Source organism: Conger conger, chromosome 9, assembly GCF_963514075.1.
Source record: "Conger conger chromosome 9, fConCon1.1, whole genome shotgun sequence".
NCBI lineage: Eukaryota > Metazoa > Chordata > Actinopteri > Anguilliformes > Congridae > Conger > Conger conger.
The window spans coordinates 49,534,389-49,558,103 of record NC_083768.1 but is presented as its reverse complement, the minus strand read 5'-3'; the positions used below and the strand labels follow the sequence as shown (position 1 = coordinate 49,558,103).

The window sequence follows — 23,715 nt, the reverse complement described above, 5'->3', positions numbered from 1 at the left end:
CGAACAAATACCTAATAAAGTGCTCACTGAATGTATCTTTATCTATTATGTTAAATATTTATCCAGATTTTTTTTTAACTTAACGATGTCCCCATGTTTGTCAATGCAATTCCGAAGTCTGTCATTTCCAGCAATTGTTAACATAAATACAATACTGATTATAAAAATGTTATTTGGAGTTGGCTGTATAATTTGAATTCAAAACGGTCTTTGAGCAACACACGTTACCGCATTGGCTCTGCTCAATGGATAAACTCCACCCATCTACGTGTCTTTCGTGATTTTTTTTTTTCATCAGGCACTCGTCGTATATTATGTCCGCAAGGAAGGTTGGTGTCACTGACAGTACAGTATCGTTCGCTGTAGTTAGCTAAATGTGTATGGCAAATATAGTCTGTTTTATTTCTTATATTGGTATCCCCTCAACTCTTTAAACATTCCACCCAAAAAGAACAGACCCTTTACCAAAACATTTGGACCGCTGTCTTACGTAAGTACTTTGCTTGTTAAGATTTTTTTTCTAGTGCTATGTTTAACGATAACGGTAGTAACGTGTGAACAGTTAGGTAAGTTAGCTTGTTGGATAATGTTAGGTAATACCTTAGTTATAGATCCCTATATTTACATGGAATGGTGGTTGTAGAGGAGAAGCTAACAATTTTACAACATGGCGAGTTCAATTGGTATTGGTCGCCTCAGCGAGCTACTTAGTTTATACCGTAGGCTAGTAAAAATAGTATGGCTATCCATATAACTAATAGTTAATAATGTGTGTAGCTAGCTTCTAGTTCGGCAGCTTTAATAAATAGGCTAACGTTGATACTTACTTGATGACACATTTGGTTATATTGTAACTGTAGCTAGCTAGCTAGCTAAATCCCTCACTGACGGCCTAGCTGTGACGGTGGGAAATGTGGTGGACTGTCAGTGTCAGATTAATCTGACGACTGTGTCAAGCCTTGTTACTTTCGTTGGGCTAGCTTGGTATTACTTTCTTTAGACTGAAGTTAATCAGACATTTTTAAATCGTTGGCACTATTTATATAGATTCAGTGGAGTTGTGTAGGATAGCTCATATTTTATTTGATTTTTTGCTCGGAATGATCAGAGTAGTCGTAACGTTGCCTACGTCATTGTCGATTGCTACAATCTGCTCGGGAACAGCATTGGTTATCTAACGTTCGCTGACTTCGCCGACAAGCTTAGAACTGCGTATTTCGAAACGCTGAACGCCTCTACAGCTCAATTGCAGTTTGATAACTTTGTATCTATCTAGCATTTCCCGTGCAGTCATCGTACGTGCGCCTTGAATAGAATGTTACCAAGGCTGAATCGGGTAGCTAAATAGTTACTCTTCTTTGCTGCGTGTCTAATAGCCTAATATAGGCTCTATTAGGCCTACATTCCTTTTGAAGTTTGCCCTAGCAAGACTAGCGTCTGCTCGCAACCGTGTCTCTCAAGATAATAATTGGCCCTGTATTTTCTCTATTGGACATGGGTTATCTAATTGGTCGGCATATGTCTATTTGAATATGTCAAAATAATTTTAAACTCTGCCCTTATGTATGGTATCTGTGCACTTCAGTACAAATCCAGCAACATGCATGAGATCTGTCAAAAATTGATTTGGTAATAAAAATGAGCGCATTTTTTTACAGATCTCATGTAGCTGGTTTTGATTACCAGCAGGTATTGTTACACATAAACTGGCTTAGCTAGTCAGATTAATTTTCTTTCTTTTTTTTTACACCAGAATAAGCCTTACATTGTTAAAGCAGAGAGGCTGATTGAGCTCTGGTCAAAGTCTATGATATGTCACACATAAAAGCACATTTCCGCTGCTCTGTATCTCTCTGTGCTGATCTGTCGTCTCTTCCCCCAGGGCCTGGCTCTCCCTGTGCAGATTAAGAGCATTTGCGCAGACGGGGGGGTAATCCACCCCGGGCAGGTGGACTTCAACGCCGAGCCGCCTTGGGATCCCAGCTGATAGAGGGAGAGGTTCTGTCTCCTGACTGATCTGGGTACGGAGTGCCAGCCAAACCTTCCCCATGCCCCAGATACCTTATCCACGTTTCATAAAGACAGCTGTTGTGGTTAACGGTCATATGGATTTACATAATTCACTGCTCCCATGTTCCATCGTTACCGAACTGGAATTTCTTGCCATATGGTTGACTTACCGTTTTTTATACATGCTCTTTTATACATGCTCTTCCGTTACAGGATTGGGCAGCCATGTTGTCAACCCATAATTCTCAGGGACTTTTCTCATATAGTTCACTTACCTGCACTTAAAGTATGCTAAATGCCCTTCCTTGAGTTAATGTCAAAGTGACAGGCATAATTTCAACACAATGGCCAATGACTTCAGCAAGACCCAAAACAGAAGGCACTTCAGGGGATAAAATATTAACAGCTTTTTATGCCTAGAATAGCTCATTTTCTGATGTTTTATTAATCCAATGCATGGATTTGTGAATATATTTAAAGGAAAACACCAACATTTAGGGAATCTTTTTTATTTTTTTTTACCAGATTTGATGTTTGATTTCATTTTAATTTTTGCGCCTTTTCTGGCTCAATTTCCATGTTAGCATAACATGTTAGCTTAGCATAAAGACTTGAAGGCTATAGGACTCAGTGGCCTACCTCCTTCAAAGTGAAGAAATACACCTTACAGCAACTCTGATGCTGTCTTATTTACATGAGGTATTGTCTATATTTGAAATACACAAAAAATTGAGAGACGGAGAAGATCTTTTAAAACTACCTTCAGAAGGTGCACGGATCACTGTGCTCAACCAGCAGAAGACGGAAGAGGATACATGTGTGTTCAGTGGTTATAGTTCCAACTGTTTTACTTCTTCAAAAACAACATCTCTTAAAAATGTTTCACGCACATTTATTTCAAATACGCATGATACCTTGTGTAAAGAAGACAGCTTCAGAGCTGTATGGTGTATTTCTTCTCTTTGAAGGAGGTAGGCTACTGACTGCTACTGATAGAGATATTAATTCACCCTGCAAAATCTCATGCAAAATCAAGGCAATGACCTGTCATTTGGAGGTACCTCACTCTCAGTGGTTGAGGCTCATTATAATGGTGAACTAATCCACCTGCTCTTGTCTACAGTTTGATGCATAATTGCAGGACCCCAACCGCTTGCCCTGGACTCTGACTAGACAGCTTTGCGGAACACGGCTGAGATGAAAGGACTTTCTGATGAACCAAACTACATCATTGATGTTTTGGAGGGAGGGGTGACCCTTGCCGACGTAATCGATGACCATATTTACGAGCAGGAGCTGGTAAGTGCTGGGGCAACAGTCGGATGCAATCGCATCGTTGGAGACTTCCAACTCCACGTTTTCATTCATTGCTTATGACTGAAGTGTAGTACTATGTAGTGTAGTGTAGTGTGGCGTAATGTAGAGTAGTGTAATGGGGTGTAATGTGGTGTAGTGTAAAGTGGTGTAGTGTAATGTAGTGTGGTGTAGTGTAATGTGTAGTGTAATGTGGTGTGGTGTAGTGTAGAGTAGTGTAGTGTAATGTAGTGTAGTGTAATGTAGTGTAGGGTAGTGTAATGTAGTGTAGAGTAGTGTAATGTGGTGTAGTGTAGTGTAATGTGGTGTAATGTTGTGTAGTGTAGTGTAATGGGGTGTAGTGTAGTGTAGTGTAATGTGGTGTAATTTGGTGTAGTTTAGTGTAATGTTGTGTAGTGTGGTGTAGTGTAGTGTAGTGTAATGTGGTGTAATGTGGTGTAGTGTAATATGGTGTAATGTGTAGTGTGGTGTAGTGTAGTGTAATGTGGTCTAGTGTGGTGTAGTGTAGTGTAATGTGGTGTAATGTTGTGTAGTGTAGTGTAATGGGGTGTAATGTGGTGTAGTGCAATGTAGTGTAGTGTAATGTGGTGTAATTTGGTGTAGTTTAGTGTAATGTGGTGTAGTGTGGTGTAGTGTAGTGTAATGTGGTGTAATGTGGTGTAGTGTAATATGGTGTAATGTGTAGTGTGGCGTAATGTAGAGTAGTGTAGAGTAGTGTAATGGGGTGTAATGTGGTGTAGTGTAAAGTGGTGTAGTGTAATGTAGTGTGGTGTAGTGCAATGTGTAGTGTAATGTGGTGTGGTGTAGTGTAGTGTAGTGTAATGTGGTCTAGTGTGGTGTAGTGTAGTGTAATGTAGTGTAGTGTAATTTGGTGTAATGTAGTGTGGTGTAATGTGGTGTGATATAGAGTAATGTGGTATAATGTAATGTGTTTCAGGCTGAGAGGAATGCGTTCTTCGTGGCAGACCTGGGGGTCCTGATGCGGCAGCATGCCCTGTGGCAGACCCACATGCCCCGCGTGCGGCCCTTCTACACGCTCACATGCAACAGCAGCCCCGCTGTCCTCCAGGTCCTCGCTGCCCTCGGCACAGGCTTCGTCTGCGCCAACAAGGTAACATTACATACACACACACACACACACACACACACTCTCTCTCTCTCTCTCTCTCTCACACACACACACTTACACACACACACACACACACACACACACACACTCTCTCTCTCTCTCTCTCTCTCTCTCACACACACACACACACACACACACACACACTCTCTCTCTCTCTCTCTCTCTCTCACACACACACACACACTTACACACACACACACACACACACACTCTCTCTCTCTCTCTCTCTCTCTCTCTCTCACACACACACACACATGGGTAAAGTGTCACAAAAAAGGGAATATGACTAATATGCATAAAGTCAGTGTCTTGTGACCTTGTGACCGCAAATCACTTCCTCCTTGGGAAATGTTAGCAATGGTGCCATCTGCTGGAGAAAGGTGTACTAGCTCTGGTAAAAGCAGTGCCACACAATTTATGAGAGATTCATTTCAGTGTTATGTTATGCAGTCCTTAAAATTCTTGGAAGTACTTAGTCTTTGGAGAAGTAAATGTTTTGAAAGTTTATAAAAATAGCGCTTGGTCATTGAAAGTCCTTTTTTTGGGTGGAGATATTATAATGTTGCCTCCTGCATCATCCAGGTATCTAACTTGCAATATATTTAGCCTTGTAACTGTTAAGATTATTGGCTTAATGTAGCATGGATGGCAATAAATGGCAAAATTCACATTCGCTTTAAGAAGTCTGCATTTTCAGTCGGACATTATTAAGTTATCTATGAAAAAATCAGTATAAAAGTATAATTAGCATTTTCAATATTACCAGCAGCATCACATCAATAAAAATATACCTCTACTTCCAGGGTTTTTTTTGTGTGTATTTGGGATAAATGAATGCAAGCCACATGCTTTTATTTAACATGTTAACAGAGCTTTGAACTGTTCATTAACATGTTTACCCCTGTCTCACATTTTCATTATAACCGCTTTAATACTGTCTGTCAACTCGTGTTAGAACAACAAAAGCAGAATGCTTTTTTTACAGAATACGGATGTTGGGATTGTAAATTCTTGTGTGGTGGCTTACGGTGTTCTGCTGTTGTCCCGTGTCAGAGTGAGCTGGCCCAGGCGCTGAGTTTGGGGGTCGACCCTGAGAACATCATCTACAGCGGGGCCTACAAGCAGCTCTCCCACATCAAACACGCCGCCAAGACCGCCGTCGACCTGCTGGTGTGCGACGGTGAGATGGAGCTGCGCAAGATCGCTCGCTGCCACCCCGGAGCCAGGTCAGCCGCCATTTTACTGCCGCTCGGGAACTGCCCCGAGTGACGCATCCCGCTAAACCGCTAAACCACTAGCCTCTGGCACAGTGAATTCCTGCCACATCCTGCACTGGTGGTCCCATTAATCGGTTGGGAAGGCTGCAGTCTGCTTGCGATGTATCCGCCTGGTAGTCCTCCAACACCGTAACTGCAGCTCAGCTGTTAGAAATAATTCAAATGAAAGAATTAGCAGCCAGTTGCAGTTGTTTGAGACTCGCACATCTACATTGACATTCAACAATATGACTTCACAAACCCATGGTTACTGGGATTTCCAAATTGGGGGATAAAAAATTAAAAAAAAGGGAAATGAAAAGTTGTTTGTTCTTATAAAAGCTCCCGTTTTGGTGTGAGTTGTGTACTTTTACTTCCCTGTGGAGGGACATCAGAATGTTCCAGAAATGCTTGTTCTGTTGCTCCATTGGCTGACTGTGTGTCTGTGTGTGCAGGCTGCTGCTGCAGGTGGCCACAGCCTGCTCCCAGGAGGAGGAGGACACGGGCCTGACCTTCGGATGCTCTCTGAAGAGCTGCAGACACCTGCTGCAGTGCGCCAAACTGCTGGGCCTGCAGGTGGTGGGAGCCAAGTGAGTCCTGCTAAAGAGTGCCTGCTACCCTTCTGTAATAATAATAACAATAATAATGATGTGTTATTTAGCTGACGCTTTTATCTAAAGCGACTTACTGCTGATTAGGCTAAGCAGGGGACAGTCCTCCCTGGAGGATTGTGGGGTTAAGAGCCCAACGGCTGTGTGGATCTTATCATGGCTACACCACGGCTTGAACCACCAACGTTCTGGGTCCCAGTCATGTACCTTAGCCACTAGGCTACAGTCTGCCCCAATTCCCCCCTTCTCTGACCAAAGCATTTCCATAGGTCCTTGAAATTTTAATATAGAAAAGTCTCCCAGATCAATGTGATGGTATTAAAATCATCATTAAAATCAAAATTGCATTTTTAATAAACTTTAATGTACACTAGAAGGTAATTTGGCTAGAAATTGCACTTGAAGGTCTGTAGAGACCCTGTGCGGTCCCCTTTTTGTGCATTTAAAGTGTTCATTAAGCCATGGTGACCTAGGTAATATTGTATTACTGTTCTGCAATATAATCCATGCCTATAATATTTATTTAGGGGGCTGTATATTTACATTTCACATTTACATTGTCAAACATTTATATGTGAAATGTCTAAGAATATGTCTAAGAATATTAATATTCTGTATGAATAACCAAGCATTTCCTTTCCTCTCTGAGCAAACTTTAGTGTTTGTGGTTCTGTGGTTCCTTCACCTTTAGCTCTTTGTCTCTCCAACCAGGTTTCATGTCCCTGTTGCCTGTAGCGACCCGCTAGCTTACCACCATGCAATGTCTGACGCCCGCTGTGTGTTTGATATGGGGGTGAGTGGATGTTTAAGGCTACACTGCCAGCTAAACTGACTTTATATATACCTTTATTTTACAATAACAATGCTAGGATTTTGGTAGTTCTACATAAAGAATAGTCCATTTTGTAAACATATTTTCCTGTAATGACACTGGAAAAATCCTCCTGCGGCATCTTACAGGAGGAGCTTGGCTTTAACATGACGGTCCTGGACATCAGCACGGGGTTGAGCGGACCAGAGATTCAGCTGGAGCAGGTGCTGTGGTGTTTTCAGTTTGCTCTATGGGATTCAGAGATCACCTGTGTTTGTACCATGGTGATGAGCAGTGTGTGCATTCAAGCAACTTTACCTCCAAAACCGCCGCTAGCTGTTTGCACTCACTTGGCCAGAAGGATCTATGCCTAGTGTACTAATCACCAATTAATTGGTCCAAAGTACATCTTAGATGATTAACTTACCATTTGGAGGTGTAATTCGATCAACTTTGTCATCAATGATGAACAACATTGCTGTCCGATATGGCCACCCTCCTCACATGCATTGTTTAATCGCGTTCAGAGGATGCTGTCCATATCCTAATGATTCTACTTGTCTGGTTTATATTTGTATTAACCTGTTCTATTACTTCATTTCCTCTTGTGCAGATTGAAGCTGCCATCCAGCCTCTGTTGGACGTGTACTTTCCCCCCCTGTCTGGGGTGGACGTTGTGGCCGAGCTGGGGAGCTACTACGTCTCCTCCGCCTTCACCCTGGCGGTCAACGTCATCGGCAAGGAGGTGCTGCCCCACCGTGCAGGTCAGTTTCTCGTCTTTCAGAGGAGCTCAGGGGCAGAGTCTGCGTTCATTTCGTAAGAAATGGCCTCTTCTTGGGGTGTCTCGGTGGCGCAGCCTGCAGAGCACTGACCGCATGCTCATTGTGAGCCGCGACGTCAACGGTTCGAATCCGACCGCGTGACAATTTGTCGCATGTCTTTCCCTCTCTCTCGCCCCCATTCTTCCTGTCTCTATATACTGTCCAATAAAGCTGAAAAAGGCCTAAAAAAAAAAGAAGAAATGGCCTGACTTCTCAGTCTCACCAGATGTGTTGTTTCCCAGACGAGTGGTCTCCAAACGGCAAGCCGGAGTTCCTGTACTACCTGAACGACGGGGTGTATGGGTCTTTTGGCAGCAAGCTGCTGGACGACACCATCCCTGAGCCTTTGGTGCACAAGGTGAGTGACTCTTGGGGAAGAGAGCAGTCACTTAGAAAGGTTTGGAAAGGGTGATAGAATGACAAGGTCAACAAATCAAAACTGACTAGGTAGTATGTAGCTGATGCAGTTTTGGTTCTGAGGTGACGCGTTTGGGTCTCTTTTTCCAAGGAATCTTTGAGGTCGGAGGAAGCTGTGTTTCCCAGCAGCCTCTGGGGCCCGTCGTGTGATGAGCTGGACCAGGTGGTGGAGCGTTGCTTGCTGCCTGAGCTGAACGCGGGAGACTGGCTCGTCTTCAGCAACATGGGAGCCAATAGCCTGGGACGGTCCTGCACTGCTGCAGAGAAACCCCCCGTGTACCATGTCATCAGTCCTGATGATTGGTAAGGGCTGTCTTTGTGTGAATTTGTGTCTCTGCAATTCTACTTGTACATCCTTGTGGAGGGGAGATGGACCTTCTGGACCTTCAACTCGGTCATAGTCCAAGAACCAGAGAGATTTTTGTAAAAATGGGAAAATGTTCAAACTAAAGCCACCAAACAGCCAAGACGAGAGGAGACGAGACTAGAGAAATCTCAGAACATCCTTGTTTAAATCACGAAACGTCAGCGAGTATGAACTAGGCAATCCACACCGAGAGCCGACGTTCTGAAACTGGACGGTTCACTCCGATAAAACTTTCTTCGAAAGACGTTCTAAAACGGTCTTGTTTCGTCTCAGCTGTTTGGTGGAGACTGGGCTGAAGCCTTATTAGAGCAATCTTGTTCCCCAGCTTACCGATTAATAGTCATCAGTGACGGTTGGTATTGTTCTACAGGTACGAGATGCAGGAGGCTGGAATTGCTCTGGACACCAACATGAAGGACCTGCTGTTAGTCCCGTATTGCCACTAGCCCGCCCCGTAGGCCAGTCACTCCCATCTGAGCCCCATCCCACCCTGAGCCCCTTTCCCACGGAACTGCTGCCTCAGTCCTCCAGCGCTGCACAACGGAATTACCTCAAGCCGAGCATCTTCCAGCTTTTCCACCTTCCAGAAGACCTGAGGCATGTTTCCAGAGAGAGGGGAAATCGCTCTCAACGCTGGACTCGCGGTGCTGCATTTCCGCTAGAAAATTCCAGTCTACATTTCCGTGATTTAAAAAAACGAAAACGTATGACATTCATGAGCCATGCGCATTATTGATGCAGTTACCATTTAACAGCCTTTTAAGACATTTGTCCCTTCAACTCATCGGTTCATCTAGATATTGATCTGATTTGAGCACGTGATTCTTTGAAAATAATTACATTATTTTGCTTTGAACTTGCATAGTAAATAAATTCAGACTGATTACTTGTTATTCTATGACAGCCCAACCTATTCACAATTAGAACTAACAATTGATTCAGATTGATTATCTGAACTGAAAAAGCTAGACTGTACAAAATCCTGAGTTAGATTATTTGTACTCCCCCTCTAAGATAGTGTGTCAGTAGTTCCCATTGTTTCACCGGTCAGTATTATGTTTTGAATGGTGCTTTTACCAGTTTTTGTCAAACAAAATGGCGGTACATTACCTTGACCTATTCATTTTAAAGAAAAGGTTGATGTCAGGCTGTCATATTTCTTGACCATGGAGCTGATGGGAAATTGAGATTAGGAAAGCACAGAGGACTCCTGTTCAATCTTGCACTGAGGGCATTTCTGAAAGCTGTTTCAGAGATCCAGAAGGTGGAGTTATGCAATGACTATTGTTTCCTGAGCACAGGGTAAGTGTTGCGGGCAACATCCTGGTGGTCAGCATCGTCCAACGAGGTTGCGTCACCAGTATGACGGAGGTCTGTGAGAGAGTGGCTCGTAAGCCGTGATGGGTTCCTTAATGCAGGTGCAGACTGCTGTGAACTTCTGCCCCTTCGTGTCCTGTAGAGCTGAAGTTTTAATATGATGAGATTATTTAATTGTCCGCTACTGTTTTTTTCCTGAAAATAAAATCCAACCTTGTGGGGGATACGAAGGCAAGCTGTAATTTAAATCAGACATTTTGTCTTGCACTAATGGACCACAGCCTTTGTAAAGTTGTAATTATTAAATAATTAAAGTGATTAATTTAATACACCTCCTTGACTGAATTGGTGTGCTGATTTATTTTATTTATTTTAATTTTGGTACTGTGGTATATAATGGACTGCTGGGTGTTAGCAAACGGGTCGTTTTTTGATTTTATTCTATTACAAGTACACTTTTTTGGATTCTGTTAGACGTGTGCCATGCTTATCGCTGTGGTCTGAGGTGAAAACATTTAGGGCATGATTACATTTATAACCTTTAAGCATTGCCCTGGAGGACTGCAGCTTGCAGCCACAGAGACAGACCGTAAGCGCCATATTGTCCAGAGTAGTCGCTGGTCTAGGGCCGGTTGGGTATATTCCGTGTTGGCATGGTTACAGTTCAATTCCAGACCATTGGGCTTAGTATTAAACCCAGGTCTAGTTCCTAAGCTGAATTTGCCATCCAAGAGAGCATCAGTTAGCTTTATGAATACAGAGGCAGTATGCTGAACGGTCAGACGAGTGGATTAAGAGTTAAAGTGTTTGTAATGACTCCCGTGTAAGTGTAACCATAAAATTATATTGCTAAATACAACGCAAGCCTTCTACTGACAAGTAATATAATTGCAATTTGGGACTGCCCGGTTTAATGTGATGTTACAGCTAATGTTAAACGCGTGTGACATGCCCAATAAATCTCCCGTTTACCGAGGATAGCACCGCCATGAATGTGCACTTTCTGTGAAAGTAGCTGGAAAATCTGCTGGAAAGGGCTCTGACAGTGTTACCAGTGTTATAAACACTCAAATGAGGGGTGAACAATATCTTCCACACGTAAGAAAACACGGATGTGTGGACACTTACCTGAACTCTACCACCTGACTAGGCAACTAAGCAAAAATTTCTTAGGAGATTAAGTAATGTCAATTCATCAGTCCAACAATTTCTTCAATTTCTTTATTAATATATAAAAAGTGAAAGTGAAATCAAGTATTGTGTAATGTCAAGGTAACAGAAAAGAACCATTTATTGGCAATCCACTTCAGGATGCATGATAATAACTGTGTGCCATTGGCTGACAATGTCTTAAAACAAGCTTATCAGAGATGGCTCAGTGATGAGATTTTTCACAATGTGATAATACAGTAGACATATGCCAGAGGCAACACATTTGATGCTCCACTGATGCTGTAAATTAAGTGAAAATGTCTTGTAAAGTCACCTTATCACCGTCATTTCAACCTCTTATTTAATATTAATGAATATATTTTTACCAGCTAAACTCACAAGCAAAGCTTATGCTTGTGCACTGCTCTAAATAATAAATAAATAAATTGTTACATTTTTCATTCATAAGCTGATGGCTATCTACTTCCAAATATCTTGACTATAATTGTGCTCTAATCTAAAAATAATACAAAATAATATCATAAATCTGGGAAGCATTGGCCAATCTGACTAGTACCCATTATTATATTAGCCCTGGATTTTTCCATATTGTACTGTAATACACTGAGAAACAAAAGCTTAATCGCTGACTGATATTATCATCATGATGATATAGCTGACCGGATATGAGGAAAGAGTGCATTGCATTGGAGCACAGAGTACAGGGGAAATCTAGGTCATGATCTCGGTCAAAAGGTGGCCCCTGGCTCTCCATAGGCCCAGGAAAGTGCTAAGAGACTGAGCGGCTAACCTTCCATAGATGTCTCATTAAAATGAGAGCCTCCACCAACTCCCTGTGACAGCTCCATTGACCTTGGTTGTGTTTTACCCTCTCTTTCAGCTCAGACTGTTCCCTCATAAAGAGGAAATGTGTTTCTAATAACTACTCTACTGCACAGATTAACCTCCCTGTCCCAGACCTACCTTAATCTAATGGCCATGAAGGTATCCACAGGATTCTTCCTTACTTGTATTTACTTAATCTGAGCTGCTGATTACATGGAAACTTGAACCAATGGACTGGACTGCTGGGCATTAGTCACTGCGGGTCGTAATTAATCTCTCAACTCTTCAGGACTCTTGCTCTCTTGACCCTGAAGTTAATTTAATTAACACTGTCAAAGCAAGGACATTGCTCTTTTCTCAGTGTGCTAGCGTGTGTGTTCTCACTATATAAAACGCCCCCTCACTTCCAGGAAAGTTGTATTATTTACGTACTTGTCTCTGACATTTTAGTCATGGGAATTCACCTGTGACATGATTCATTACAATCAGATTGATACAGAATACTGAAAAATTAAAGCACAGCTTAAATTACGTGAATGACGGAAATGTGTAACATTTTCAAATTCATTCAGTGCTCGATACCCAGGACTTTAGTCACAGTAGATACTGTGGACCACTGGCAAAAACCAGCAAAGCTTTAAAATGGACACTCCCCTTGAAACAAAAATAGCCACTTGGTCAGGGTGTCCCCTTGGGTCATTGCATTACTGAAAAGGGACTATCATTGGGCACGATCCAGCATGTTCAGGTCCCAGAAGCTAACTGACATGCCTGTACCAGTCTTTAAAATTGACACTTGACCCATGGCCGATGATCGTGAGAAGGTAAATTAGTGCTTATGTAACAGGTGTCAAGTCCAGCTGCTCTTCTTGCACTCGGAGAACATGAACCCAAGGAACCCACATACACCGATCAGCCGCAACATTAAAACCACCTGCGTAAACCGTTTTTTTCATGATTAAAAATGCTTTAAACTGTACAAATGTATCTATAAACATTTAATATTGTCTTATGCCAAGGCAAAAGGTCAAAGCAATGTTATTCAGAAGAGCATCTGTGAACCCACAACACATTGAACATTGAAGTGGATGGGCTACAACAGCAGAAGACCAATAAGTAAAAAAATAAAAGTCTAATAAATACCTAATAAAGTGGTCACTGAGTGTATGTAATTATATGACAAATAATAGTTGTCCCTTAACGCTTTTGCCCCCAATTAAGAAAAAAGTCATACTTATGGCCAGACATTTTTACATATTCATGGTGTTTTAAATTGGTGTACAAATATCTCTCTATTGAATGTATGTAATGTAACTAGCCAAGCGATAGCTTTAATGGGAATAAGGTTTCACTATGATAATATTTCAGATTCCTCAGCATAATCTTGATTGATGTCAGTTTTATTAACCAATGATATAGGTAAAATATTGCAGTCTTTTGCAGTGTTCTTACAGTATGATCAGAATGGATTTAGCAATAGGACACAGAAAAATCTTACATTAAAAAAAAACTTTACTGTTTTTCCAAGAAATTAGTATATTAATTTTCATTGGAACTAATGAAACAAAAGAACAATCAAAGTAAATGATTTTGTTGCAGTTAACATTGGATTTCATATTAAATGCCTTGCCTCATTACATTGGGGATGGAGCTTAGGCTGGGAGCGGGACCTGCATGCGAATGTGGCGTCACTCTGTGACTTTGGCAGAGCCAGCCTGGAGCCTCCCAGGGGACCCAGCTGGTTCCCAGTCTAACTCAGTTTGCCAACATTCCTCTTGACATGAATTATGTAAAGGCCATTTGGCAAACCAACTAAGGAGTTTTCTGGAGTTTGGGACTACCATGTGTATTCACTCAAAATGGGAAAATAACAACAACAACTGGGGAGAGCGCTGATTAAAATAATTTGGTATGAGCATGCTGACATGTTGTATGACATGAGTATCAGATGATGTAGGCTATTTTGAAATTTACAACAACTACTGACTACAAATGTATAGTCTTAAATACATGTTCTTAAAATTATATAAGGACAAAAAATATTTGAAATGAGTCATGTCTCAAATATAAACAATCATTTGCAAGATAAACAATGGAAGGAACATTTCATTTTCAATATCCTTATATCCTTCGAAGCTTAACAGAGAGCTTCTCTGGTAATAATTCTCAGTATGTAATTCAAAGCTCCATTTTATTTGTGTCTGCATTATCATTGAGAACAGAACTAGTGACTCTCTGGTTGTGACACACCTATTTTTGGGCTTTTTATGAAACGCAGTCTACAGTAGATCATTCACATTCACTGGATCAAAGATATGCAGGGTGTGATGTCACTGGCATGACAGCACTGCAGAGAACGGCCGTGACGTGTATGTTCAGCCAAAGTCGAGGTTTAGCTGAGCTGTGCACAGAGTCATGCTAAAACAGCAGTTGGATTTACATAATAATTTTACATATATTTACATAATACAATTATGGACAGTGGTTGCACACAATATTAAATAATTGTCCTTAAGCAGGTGAAGTTATATATATGGAAAAATACTGGACATCTGCTTGCTTGCATACAGTAAACAATCCTAAGGACACTATTTTCTTTCATTAATTTCAGATATAGGCTTATTGTCTTATTCGAAATCCTAATATGCATGTTTGTATGATCCATTGCTCCTCTTTTTTGTAGTTGTATGTGAACAAAACAGACTTACAATTTGGCAAGAATCACCTCATTATGTGTACTGAGTGACCTATATCTGGAATAGCAAAGGTGTTCAGTATGAAGGTTAACTCCAGAATGTAGGTTGACACTGCAGTCTTGTTAGCAGGTTGTCTCCTTTGATCCAGCTTTTGACATCAATGCTGTGCCAGTTAGAGGCCATGTTTGCACTGAAGGTCACTAGTAAACATAAGGGCTAAATGGCTAGATGTGGGCTAAAAATATCAAGATATACAAGTGTCTATATTTGATTTGGGTGTGAGAACATAGCTTGCAGAGAAGATTTTTTCCCGATTACGCTCTGCCTGCCCTGCATGTACCTGGATTGGATTATTGGTAATTTGCTTGGATTACGACCATTGCCGGTTTTTGGATTGCATTTTGCATCTGCCCTTTGTCATTAAAGCCTGCCTCATTCACGTTATCCCTGAGTCTGCAATTGGTTCTATATAGAGGTTAAAGCATTGGTCAACAGAAATCACCACTTATGTTAAATAGAGCTGTAACTGAATTGTAAATTAAACTTTTCTAAGCAATTCTCATGAATCATAATAATAAGCAAAGACTGAGTGTCCATTTTAAAGTAATAAAGAGTCATAACTCTTTTTACGCAATATGGGTTATTGTTGGGTTTCAGCAATGCCATGCAGTAGATGTACACATAAGAGGTGTTTGATTCTGGAACAAAGCTAAATAAAGGATAGGCTTCTGTTTACATTGAGGTATCTCCCCGTCCTGGTGTTCGGTATATCCGATTATTTTCCCTCAGTATTTCAGTATATCCGTGGTATTTCCTGAATGTTGGCAGGGACAGCACTTCCTTAACCTCCATCTCAATTTTCCGCTTCAGCTGTCTGATGCTTCCCGCCTCCTCTCCAGTGGATACAAAGGCACTAGCTCTATCGTACCCAGGACCTCACTGTAACCTGAGGCTTGTGAAATCAAATATGACGATCTCCCTCTTAAGGCCTTTGCCTTTTGTTTTGTTCAGGTTTGAGAAAAGTCTTCTTGAAAGGGAATTTGTTAGAGTGGTAGGGGGAGGCAGAGTTATCCTATGGGACACTATGGGACTTCCACATCAGATTCCCTGTAAGCCTATTAGCAGTGAGAATTTGATCTTGGCTCTTTTTGTTCATTAACAATGATAGGTTTCTGGAAATTAAATTCAAGACTGCCACCCTCTGGTAACAGGTGGTAACAGGTACTTTTGGATGTTTTTGTTGGAGCTTTTGTTTTTCCTCCCAAGTGTAGCATACAGAGAACTAGTTATTTATACATTAGGAACTCCTTTCAAATATACATGGGAATGTACATATTACTCAATGTTTTAAGTGCACTTGTGAGATGAGTACTCAGTATAAATAAGTACATTAATTAGTATATGTGGCTAAATTCCTGCCCGATCAATATGGAATATACAATTGTACTCACAATAGCTTTTCTGTCATAGAACAGCAGACACAGTTGAAAAGAGAATCAAAGCCTCAGTGGAACTCACTGTGCTCCATGTTAATACATGCAACACCAGTGATCTCAAAGGCAAAAAAAATCAGGCGATAATTAAACTGGGAAATGTAGCCAATATTCACTGTGTTTAAACGCTCTGCAGCACCATGTGAAACTGTGAGAATGAATAGGCCTGAGTCAGACGACCTATTATCTTTGCGGCAGTACTGGCCTGGAGGTCAATTCTATTGCATTGGAAGGATGCCTATCCACCCACACAGATTTAATGCGCCTGAACTTAGGAGTGATTAAATACCCTAAAATGGTGCAGTCTCAAAGTGTTACTCCAGATGCCACCCTTGACCTTTGCGGAAGGTGGGGATAATTCAACCATATCTGTAGACTAGCTCTATTTTGGAGTGTTTTACTGGTCTTTATTGAATTTCTTCATGATTCTTTCCCTTTCCATCACTATGTCTACCTTAACCCCTTAAGTATCGCCTATTTTCTTAACAAAAGTGAAAATGACACCCAAAATAAAATGGTTACTGTTCTTCAACCCTTTTGACTACAGGCATAAACCTGATACTCTTCTGAAAGGTAGCCCATTGGGTTATAGAATAGCTGTAGATATATTTTGTGTTTTTGAGTGGATACAGATTATTGAGGTTTTTTAGACTTTTTGAGACTTTTTAGACTAAAATGCATTTGGTTCACTGGACCCTTGATGGACACTGACATTACTGTATTTTTTGCAGAATGTGGATTTCCAAAACGATGAGAGGGTGAGGTCCCCCCCACACTTGTTTTACCACCCACATGTTACAAAATAAGGAACTGTTGATGCATTTCTTAATCTTAAAATAGGTTCTACAGATAGAACCATGAGTTTTAACGCTGTCAAACGGTATATCCTGTTAACATAGTGATAACATAGACATCAAATATTCTGCAATGGTGGAAAAGCTATAGGGACAGAGTTCTGTTGGAGCCCTGGGGTGGGGGTGACTTGTATTTAAATAATCAAGAGGTGGGGGGTCAAATACTGCATGATTATCACAATAATGCATAATTAGTAAAACTACAAAATAAAAAAAACAAACAAAAAAACAACAGAGAATAAAATGCCTTCATCCTGTACAATCAGGCTCAGCACAATGTTTATTACACGGGGGCAATTTCGACAGAAGGACATATAAAAACAACCCGTTTTTAACTTTCCATTATTTATGTGTGAATGAAAGAACATCACAAAATGAAAGGATACATCAGCTGCCACTCTTCAAAAGTTGTCATACTGCAGATATTATAATTGCCTGCACACAGATCCCACGTGTCTAAGCAAGGTGTCCTTGTTCAAGATGAAGACAGCAGGGGGCTTTTTATGCAGATGGCACAGAATGTGGTCTTTTTAAAAGGCTGGGAGATCAGCTACTCTGAGGCATCAAGAATGTATCTTAAAAGAACAACAAATACCTACATTCTAAATTGGTACATAACTGACACAAACAAACCTGTAAATGTGTAGTTCATTTGATATATCTGATATTCAAATGTGGGTTTAATTTAAACGTGGGAGAACTCACTCAAAGAACAGCAAATGTCAGATTGTTTTTACGTGGGATATGTTTCACATTATCTAAAGCCGTTCTTTTTATATATTTTAAATTTTTATGTTTGTGTCTAAACATATTTTATGAACATGTCTCAGCGTATTTACATGAAAAGTTGACTGCAATACTTTTGCTGTCAAATAATAAACTGCATCCTTTGAAAATAGCTAACAAAAGCAAAGACTGCTTTCAGCTCCACTGACCTAGATTTGGCGCTGTCAGAATTGTCAGTTGTCAGAGATAAATCCCTATAGAATTTTGCGCTTATGGCAACTCCTCCCAACTCACCTGGGACAGTGACAGACAATGCTCCTTCATGCGTCAATGTTGTGCACCAAGAAGCATTTTTCACTTATCACTGTGCTACATCAACTAAGTGTTTAGTGCTGAGAAATCAAATTGTTATACATGTGATAGACGTGGTGTACTTTTATCCCGGTGCCTATCTTATTTTAAAATTAATTTGCCTAATTTTCAACACAAAGCACTATGACAAGGACCCCAAACATATCCCCAGCAATATTGTACAATATAACTAATATTTGGTTCAATAATATCTGATGGTAATCAGTAAAACGAAAAAAATCCAACCGTTCTTTCATCCAAGGACACATGCAGACACAGTACATTTTTGAAAATGATTCATCCTGGGTTTATTCAGTGAATACAAATGAATCCTCCAGAATAACTATCCTTTCACCAAGTTGTCCTGTCGTGTTTATAAATGGTAGCCGTATTCCATAAAAATAGGTCTCTCTGCTGTGAATTGCCAGGTCGGGGCTTCTGCTGCATTTACATTTCAGAACAGAGGAACGGTAGGCCATGGGAAGGGGGAATATCTATGCATTCACAAAAGGCCACTTCTTTAAGAAAAGGCACACAGGCCTGATACAGTGCCTTGACATTATCTCAAAAGGCCTGTCAAATTGAAATTGACAGTCTTTGTTCCTATGAAACGTTGGGCACCTTCGCCCTCCCCCCGCTCAAAGACTAAAGCTGAACAACAAGCCATTTCCAATAAGCTTCATCACCATATTCTCCAGCTGTGAGGACACACAGGTCCAGCAGGACAGAGCCTGTTATGTGCACAAATCTGGAACCAGGCCCACATAAATGCAATCATGAGCATGTGTGTATTCCTTTGGCGTAATTCAAGCATTACTCAAGGATTGGGCGTCATATAATCCCACTGTTTACTCGTGATGGTCAATTACCATCTGTTTCTTTCGATTGACAGTTATTTTCCCATGGTGATGGATGACAAAGGGATTTTGTATGATTGTTACTGCATTTTTATAGTCTTGTGAAACAGAAAGTGATGGAATGACACAATATGGTTCCTTTAGACTGAAATTAACTAAATTAAGTAAAATGTTATTGCAAATTTAGATTTTGTTTACAATAATGATTAGGGGTGGCAATACATTTGACATATTGTTTACAGAAAATGAGATTACTGAATAAAAACATTGAAATTTGAAAGTAAATGCTTTGAAATAAAAGTATATACTCTTCCTGTATGTTACATTATTATACACTATTCATTACACAGAATTACAGACCTTATAGCAAAAAGCATTTAATGATAAAATATTAACTTGAGAAGTTATGGGAGAATGATTAGTGATGCAATGAAAACTGTCACAAGATGACTTTCCTCTGGTGATAAAATAACCAAACATGAAAGAAACATTTACTGATTCTCCAGGGATGCCTCTTGTACTGTACAATTGAAAAAAATAATTTATAAATTCCATCCATCCATCCATCCATCCATTATCTTAACCCGCTTATCCTGAACAGGGTCGCAGGGGGGCTGGAGCCTATCCCAGCATATATTGGGTGAAAGGCAGGAATACACCCTGGACAGGTCGCCAGTCCATCGCAGGGCACACACCATTCACTCACACACTCATACCTAAGGGCAATTTAGACTCTCCAATCAGCCTAACCTGCATGTCTTTGGACTTTGGGAGGAAACCGGAGTACCCGGAGGAAACCCACACAGACACAGGGAGAACATGCAAACTCTGCACAGAGAGGCCCCGGCTGACGGGGATTCGAACCCAGTACCTTAATTTATAAATTAATTACATTAATTAAATTTCAACATTTCAATGGTGTATGAGCTTTGAATTGTTCTAAATAAATGTTTTGGGCCTGCCAGTGGGGTGTGTTTCACCAAGGGCAGCTAGATTTTGACCTCACTTAAATTAAATTAAATTAAATAGAGAAGCATACAAATCTGTTGCCCAATATTTGTATGAGGCAACTCTTCTGTAGCTCCCAATCCAAGTGTTGGTGGACCCAAGCATGACACAAGCTTCCCAGGGACACACAAAAATGTTATTTCATTCTATTATGAAGGAGCAGCAGAACTAATGTGATTGCCATGAAACACATTCGGGGATGGGAAGATTGCAGTGTTAAAATTAATGTTCTGTTGGAGGCTGCGATGCGACATGGAAACCATTATACTATCCACTTTGGGCATGATTTCAATTATATTTCTTGTTGGAAAATGACAAACGATGAGTCCACTCGTATTTGAAATCACCACACTGGGTCGAGCTTTTATAACATCTGAGAAACAGTGCCGTCCAGTGTCTCATCACTGCACTGTCACTGGATTCAACTAGGGCCCGAGGGCATAGTGCCCTCTACTGGCCCAACAACGACAATTTCAACAGTTACTGTAGATGGTTGTCTCTTGAGGTCTCCCATCCAAGAGTAATAAAACCAATCCAAATTTTCAGAGCTACGGTAGCAAGGCTAGTAATGAACTTATTGTGCGGATTAAATAATATAACGGAAAATAATTGTTATCCATTAAGCAGCGAGTTAGTCCTCAGAAACGAACTGGCTATTTTAAATATTTTATGAAACTATCAGGCGACAGAAATATATGACTACATCAATACTATTCATACCAGGAAAAAAGCGATAGAAAACTGCACACTAATTAGCGGTAGCACTACGACAGCAAAACCTTAAAGGACAAAGGAGAGCATAAACTATCAAGTATGGGCCACCTTAAACAATCCGCATAGTGTACTCCATTATTGGACAAACCTTGGTACAATCTTAGCAGGCCAAAGTATGAGCAGATTGCACATGGCAGCACATGGTTTTGAAAAGCCACCCCCAAAATTATTTTCCTTTGATTGCCTTAATTTTATGATCCAATCAAATTAGCGATTGCATCGTCCCCTGTAACATTTTCCTGACCAACCAACATCGAGCTTGTATCAGCGCAAATGAACACAGAAGCGAAGAAACTGGTAGAACTAAGATGGCGGAGTGTGGGTGAGGAGGTAGCTGATCATTGCTCTGGTTTTCTTCGTTTCAGTGAAAATATATGTAATCACGCCATTACAGTGCACACGAAAATATAAATTCCCCAATAATTCATACATATTTGTGTTATCTGGGATTGAACATATGACGTCCATCCACTTCGTGGTACATCCATTGCCTGGGACCGAAGACCAGCTCAATGACAGGTAATGTTAGCTGGCTAGCTAGCTAGCTTGTTAGCTGTTTTGTTGAGGGCAAGGGTAGCTAGCCAGTCTGCTATCTAGCTAACTTGTGAATATGGGTAACGTAGCGGTAAGATGGATATTGTACAATACAGTGTTTCTGATCTTACGAGTGGATTTGCGTTTAAGTAGATAAATATCGAAGTAAGTATTTTCGGCGAAAGATTGCTTGCTAATGCGGCCCAGTGTAGAATGATTGGTGGAGGTATCCATTAGTCAAAGTTGAACTGAGACGGACAATGCGGGTTGGGGGATGGGGGAAAAGAGAGGGAACCTAAATGAAAACAGGATTGTTAGCTAGTTTTGTTCAATTGTCAACGTCCATTAATTTTGAACGTTATTGTACTTATTTGATGTTGGCAACTTAACGCGATTTTACGGTTCATTTCGAAAGAACGTGGGTGACCAGAAAAGCCGACAGTATCTATGATAATGCTAACACGCAGCTAGCGTTAGCTACCCAGCTAAAAAGTAGCTAACGCTATAGCTAGCTAGTTGGTAGGTAGCTACATCTTCTCTTTGAGAAGATCTGTGTGATGACTTTAAATAAGCTGCGAATACATTTTGTCAATCATTGATATACCATCGCTCATTGTAAAAGCACAATTGGTTGGTTGAACTGGTTGTAACGTTTACTTATGTAGCTGCTATTTTTTTTTTAGCTTGCCTAGCTACAGCGTTAGACCAGTTCCTCATAACCTTAATACGTTATGACTGTTTAATGCTTACTGTAGTGTAGCTAGATGGTGCACTACAGCAATGTTGCTAGTTAGCTAATGAGTTGCCATGCATGCTTGGTCTTGCAATTTGTCGTGGCTAAGTTAGATAACATTAATGTTAGATCAAACGATTCACCCAGCAAGTAACAGCGTTGCAAGTTAAATAAGCGTTACACAAATGCGTTTTTTTTCGCATTTTATTCTTACCAGTTGCAAGCTTCGTAGTTAAATAATTCGTAATAAAGACCACATGTTGGCCTGTTGGCTAGCTAGAGCTTACTAACGTTAGCTATTTTCTAAAGGTTGTTTGTGAACAATACAAGTCTGTTCAAGCCAATTTAACCAACAAGTCTTTGGGCATGATGACATCATGTTATCTTTTCAAACATGGCTAGTCAAATAACAGTTTAATTTACCAGTTTAATAACAGATATTAATGCCACGAAGTTTCGACTTTTACCACATGGATTTTTTGTATAGGTTTGATAGTTTTCTATGTATGTAGATGGAGATTGGCACCCAGGCTGAAGCTATGGATGAGCTAAGTGCAAAGTCTGATATCCATTAGCATTGTTTTGTAACTGGAATACATTGTTATAGTCTATGTGTTATAGTAATTGAATAGCCCCGATGTTACTCTTTTGTGCACCAACAAATGTAGCCTTTGTTCTCTGTACTGTAAATCTTCCCTTGATTCACCACCTTCACTGAAGGGTTAACATTTTATCTGCAGGAAATGTTAGTGGTAAGTTCTTTGAAAAAAATAAGCTGAGCCATTTCGAGAAAGCTTAGAAAGATACCATAATTTTCTTTCTCTAAAAATAAATGGGTCTCATTTAAGGTTTTGGTTTTAGGTCATAAAGGAACAGCAAGAGGTTCATTTTTTGCTGTACTTTTGTCCCCTCTAGCACAACATCCTCCGATTTTCAAATGCATCTGCAGTGTAACTACATGGGTAATACTGCTGCAAGAACAGAATGCACGCCTGTGTGTATGTTAAATGCTGAGAATAGCTCATTCAGTTGTGTAATTTGTATTGATTATGTTGCAGATCACGGGCAGCTGTGGAGTCGCCACATGGAGGCTGTTTATCACTACTTTAAGTCTTTTTGGATTTATAGTTATCAGTGAAGTAATTAGGGCTGGCTCAAAGGGACAGTAGCTTCTGACAGGAAAAGGAAAATTCTCTCACAATGCGTAAAAGGGCAGGCAAGATTTGTGGTTACTTGGATCAGCCCTTAAATATAACCCCATAATGCTGTTGCTGAAGGCTAGGGCCCTTCATCTTTTTGTCTCTGGAATTTGACCACGGTTATTACAACACCAGAAAAGAAGACAAAGAGCTGGTGTAGCGAAATAGTCAGTACATTTAGCAGAGCTTGCACAGACCTAAAACAAAAGTTGTTTGGAATTTCTCAGGTCTTGACACCTTCACTGGCGGGGCAATGCACTTCATTTTGTTGTCTTTCCAAAGCCTAATTGAACCTGGAAGTGTTCCAGTCTGTGGGGGCTAAGCTTCAGTACACCTGGTTTCTGTCAGCAAATGTCAAATTCCATGAGTAATGGAGAAATGAGCCGTTTATGTCCTCCTGTGCCAATACTCGTAGTGAAGTTACTTCTTATTTCGACTT

The 23,715-nt window shown here is 40.6% G+C and overlaps 2 protein-coding genes across 6 annotated transcripts in view; both read left to right on the top strand.

The window, feature by feature from the left end:
- Window positions 1-288: 288 nt before the first annotated feature.
- On the top strand, window positions 289-10,384 carry azin1b (antizyme inhibitor 1b). Its single transcript, XM_061255755.1, has 12 exons — window positions 289-490; window positions 1,883-2,021; window positions 3,134-3,309; window positions 4,262-4,435; window positions 5,507-5,679; window positions 6,165-6,299; window positions 7,032-7,113; window positions 7,281-7,355; window positions 7,745-7,895; window positions 8,195-8,310; window positions 8,461-8,672; window positions 9,107-10,384. The coding sequence occupies exons 3-12, from the start codon at window positions 3,208-3,210 to the stop codon at window positions 9,180-9,182; spliced, it is 1,296 nt and encodes a 431-aa protein (XP_061111739.1). The 5' UTR covers window positions 289-490; window positions 1,883-2,021; window positions 3,134-3,207; the 3' UTR covers window positions 9,183-10,384.
- Window positions 10,385-21,099: 10,715 nt separating this feature from the next.
- Window positions 21,100-23,715, top strand: part of LOC133136505 (E3 ubiquitin-protein ligase UBR5) — a 49,429-nt gene continuing 46,813 nt past the window's right edge. For all 5 annotated transcript variants that reach the window (XM_061254059.1, XM_061254058.1, XM_061254057.1 and 2 more), the window contains exon 1: window positions 21,100-21,329. In XM_061254059.1, coding sequence (XP_061110043.1) covers window positions 21,268-21,329 — 62 coding nt within the window. In that variant the 5' untranslated portion in view covers window positions 21,100-21,267. The remainder of the gene's footprint in view (window positions 21,330-23,715) is intronic.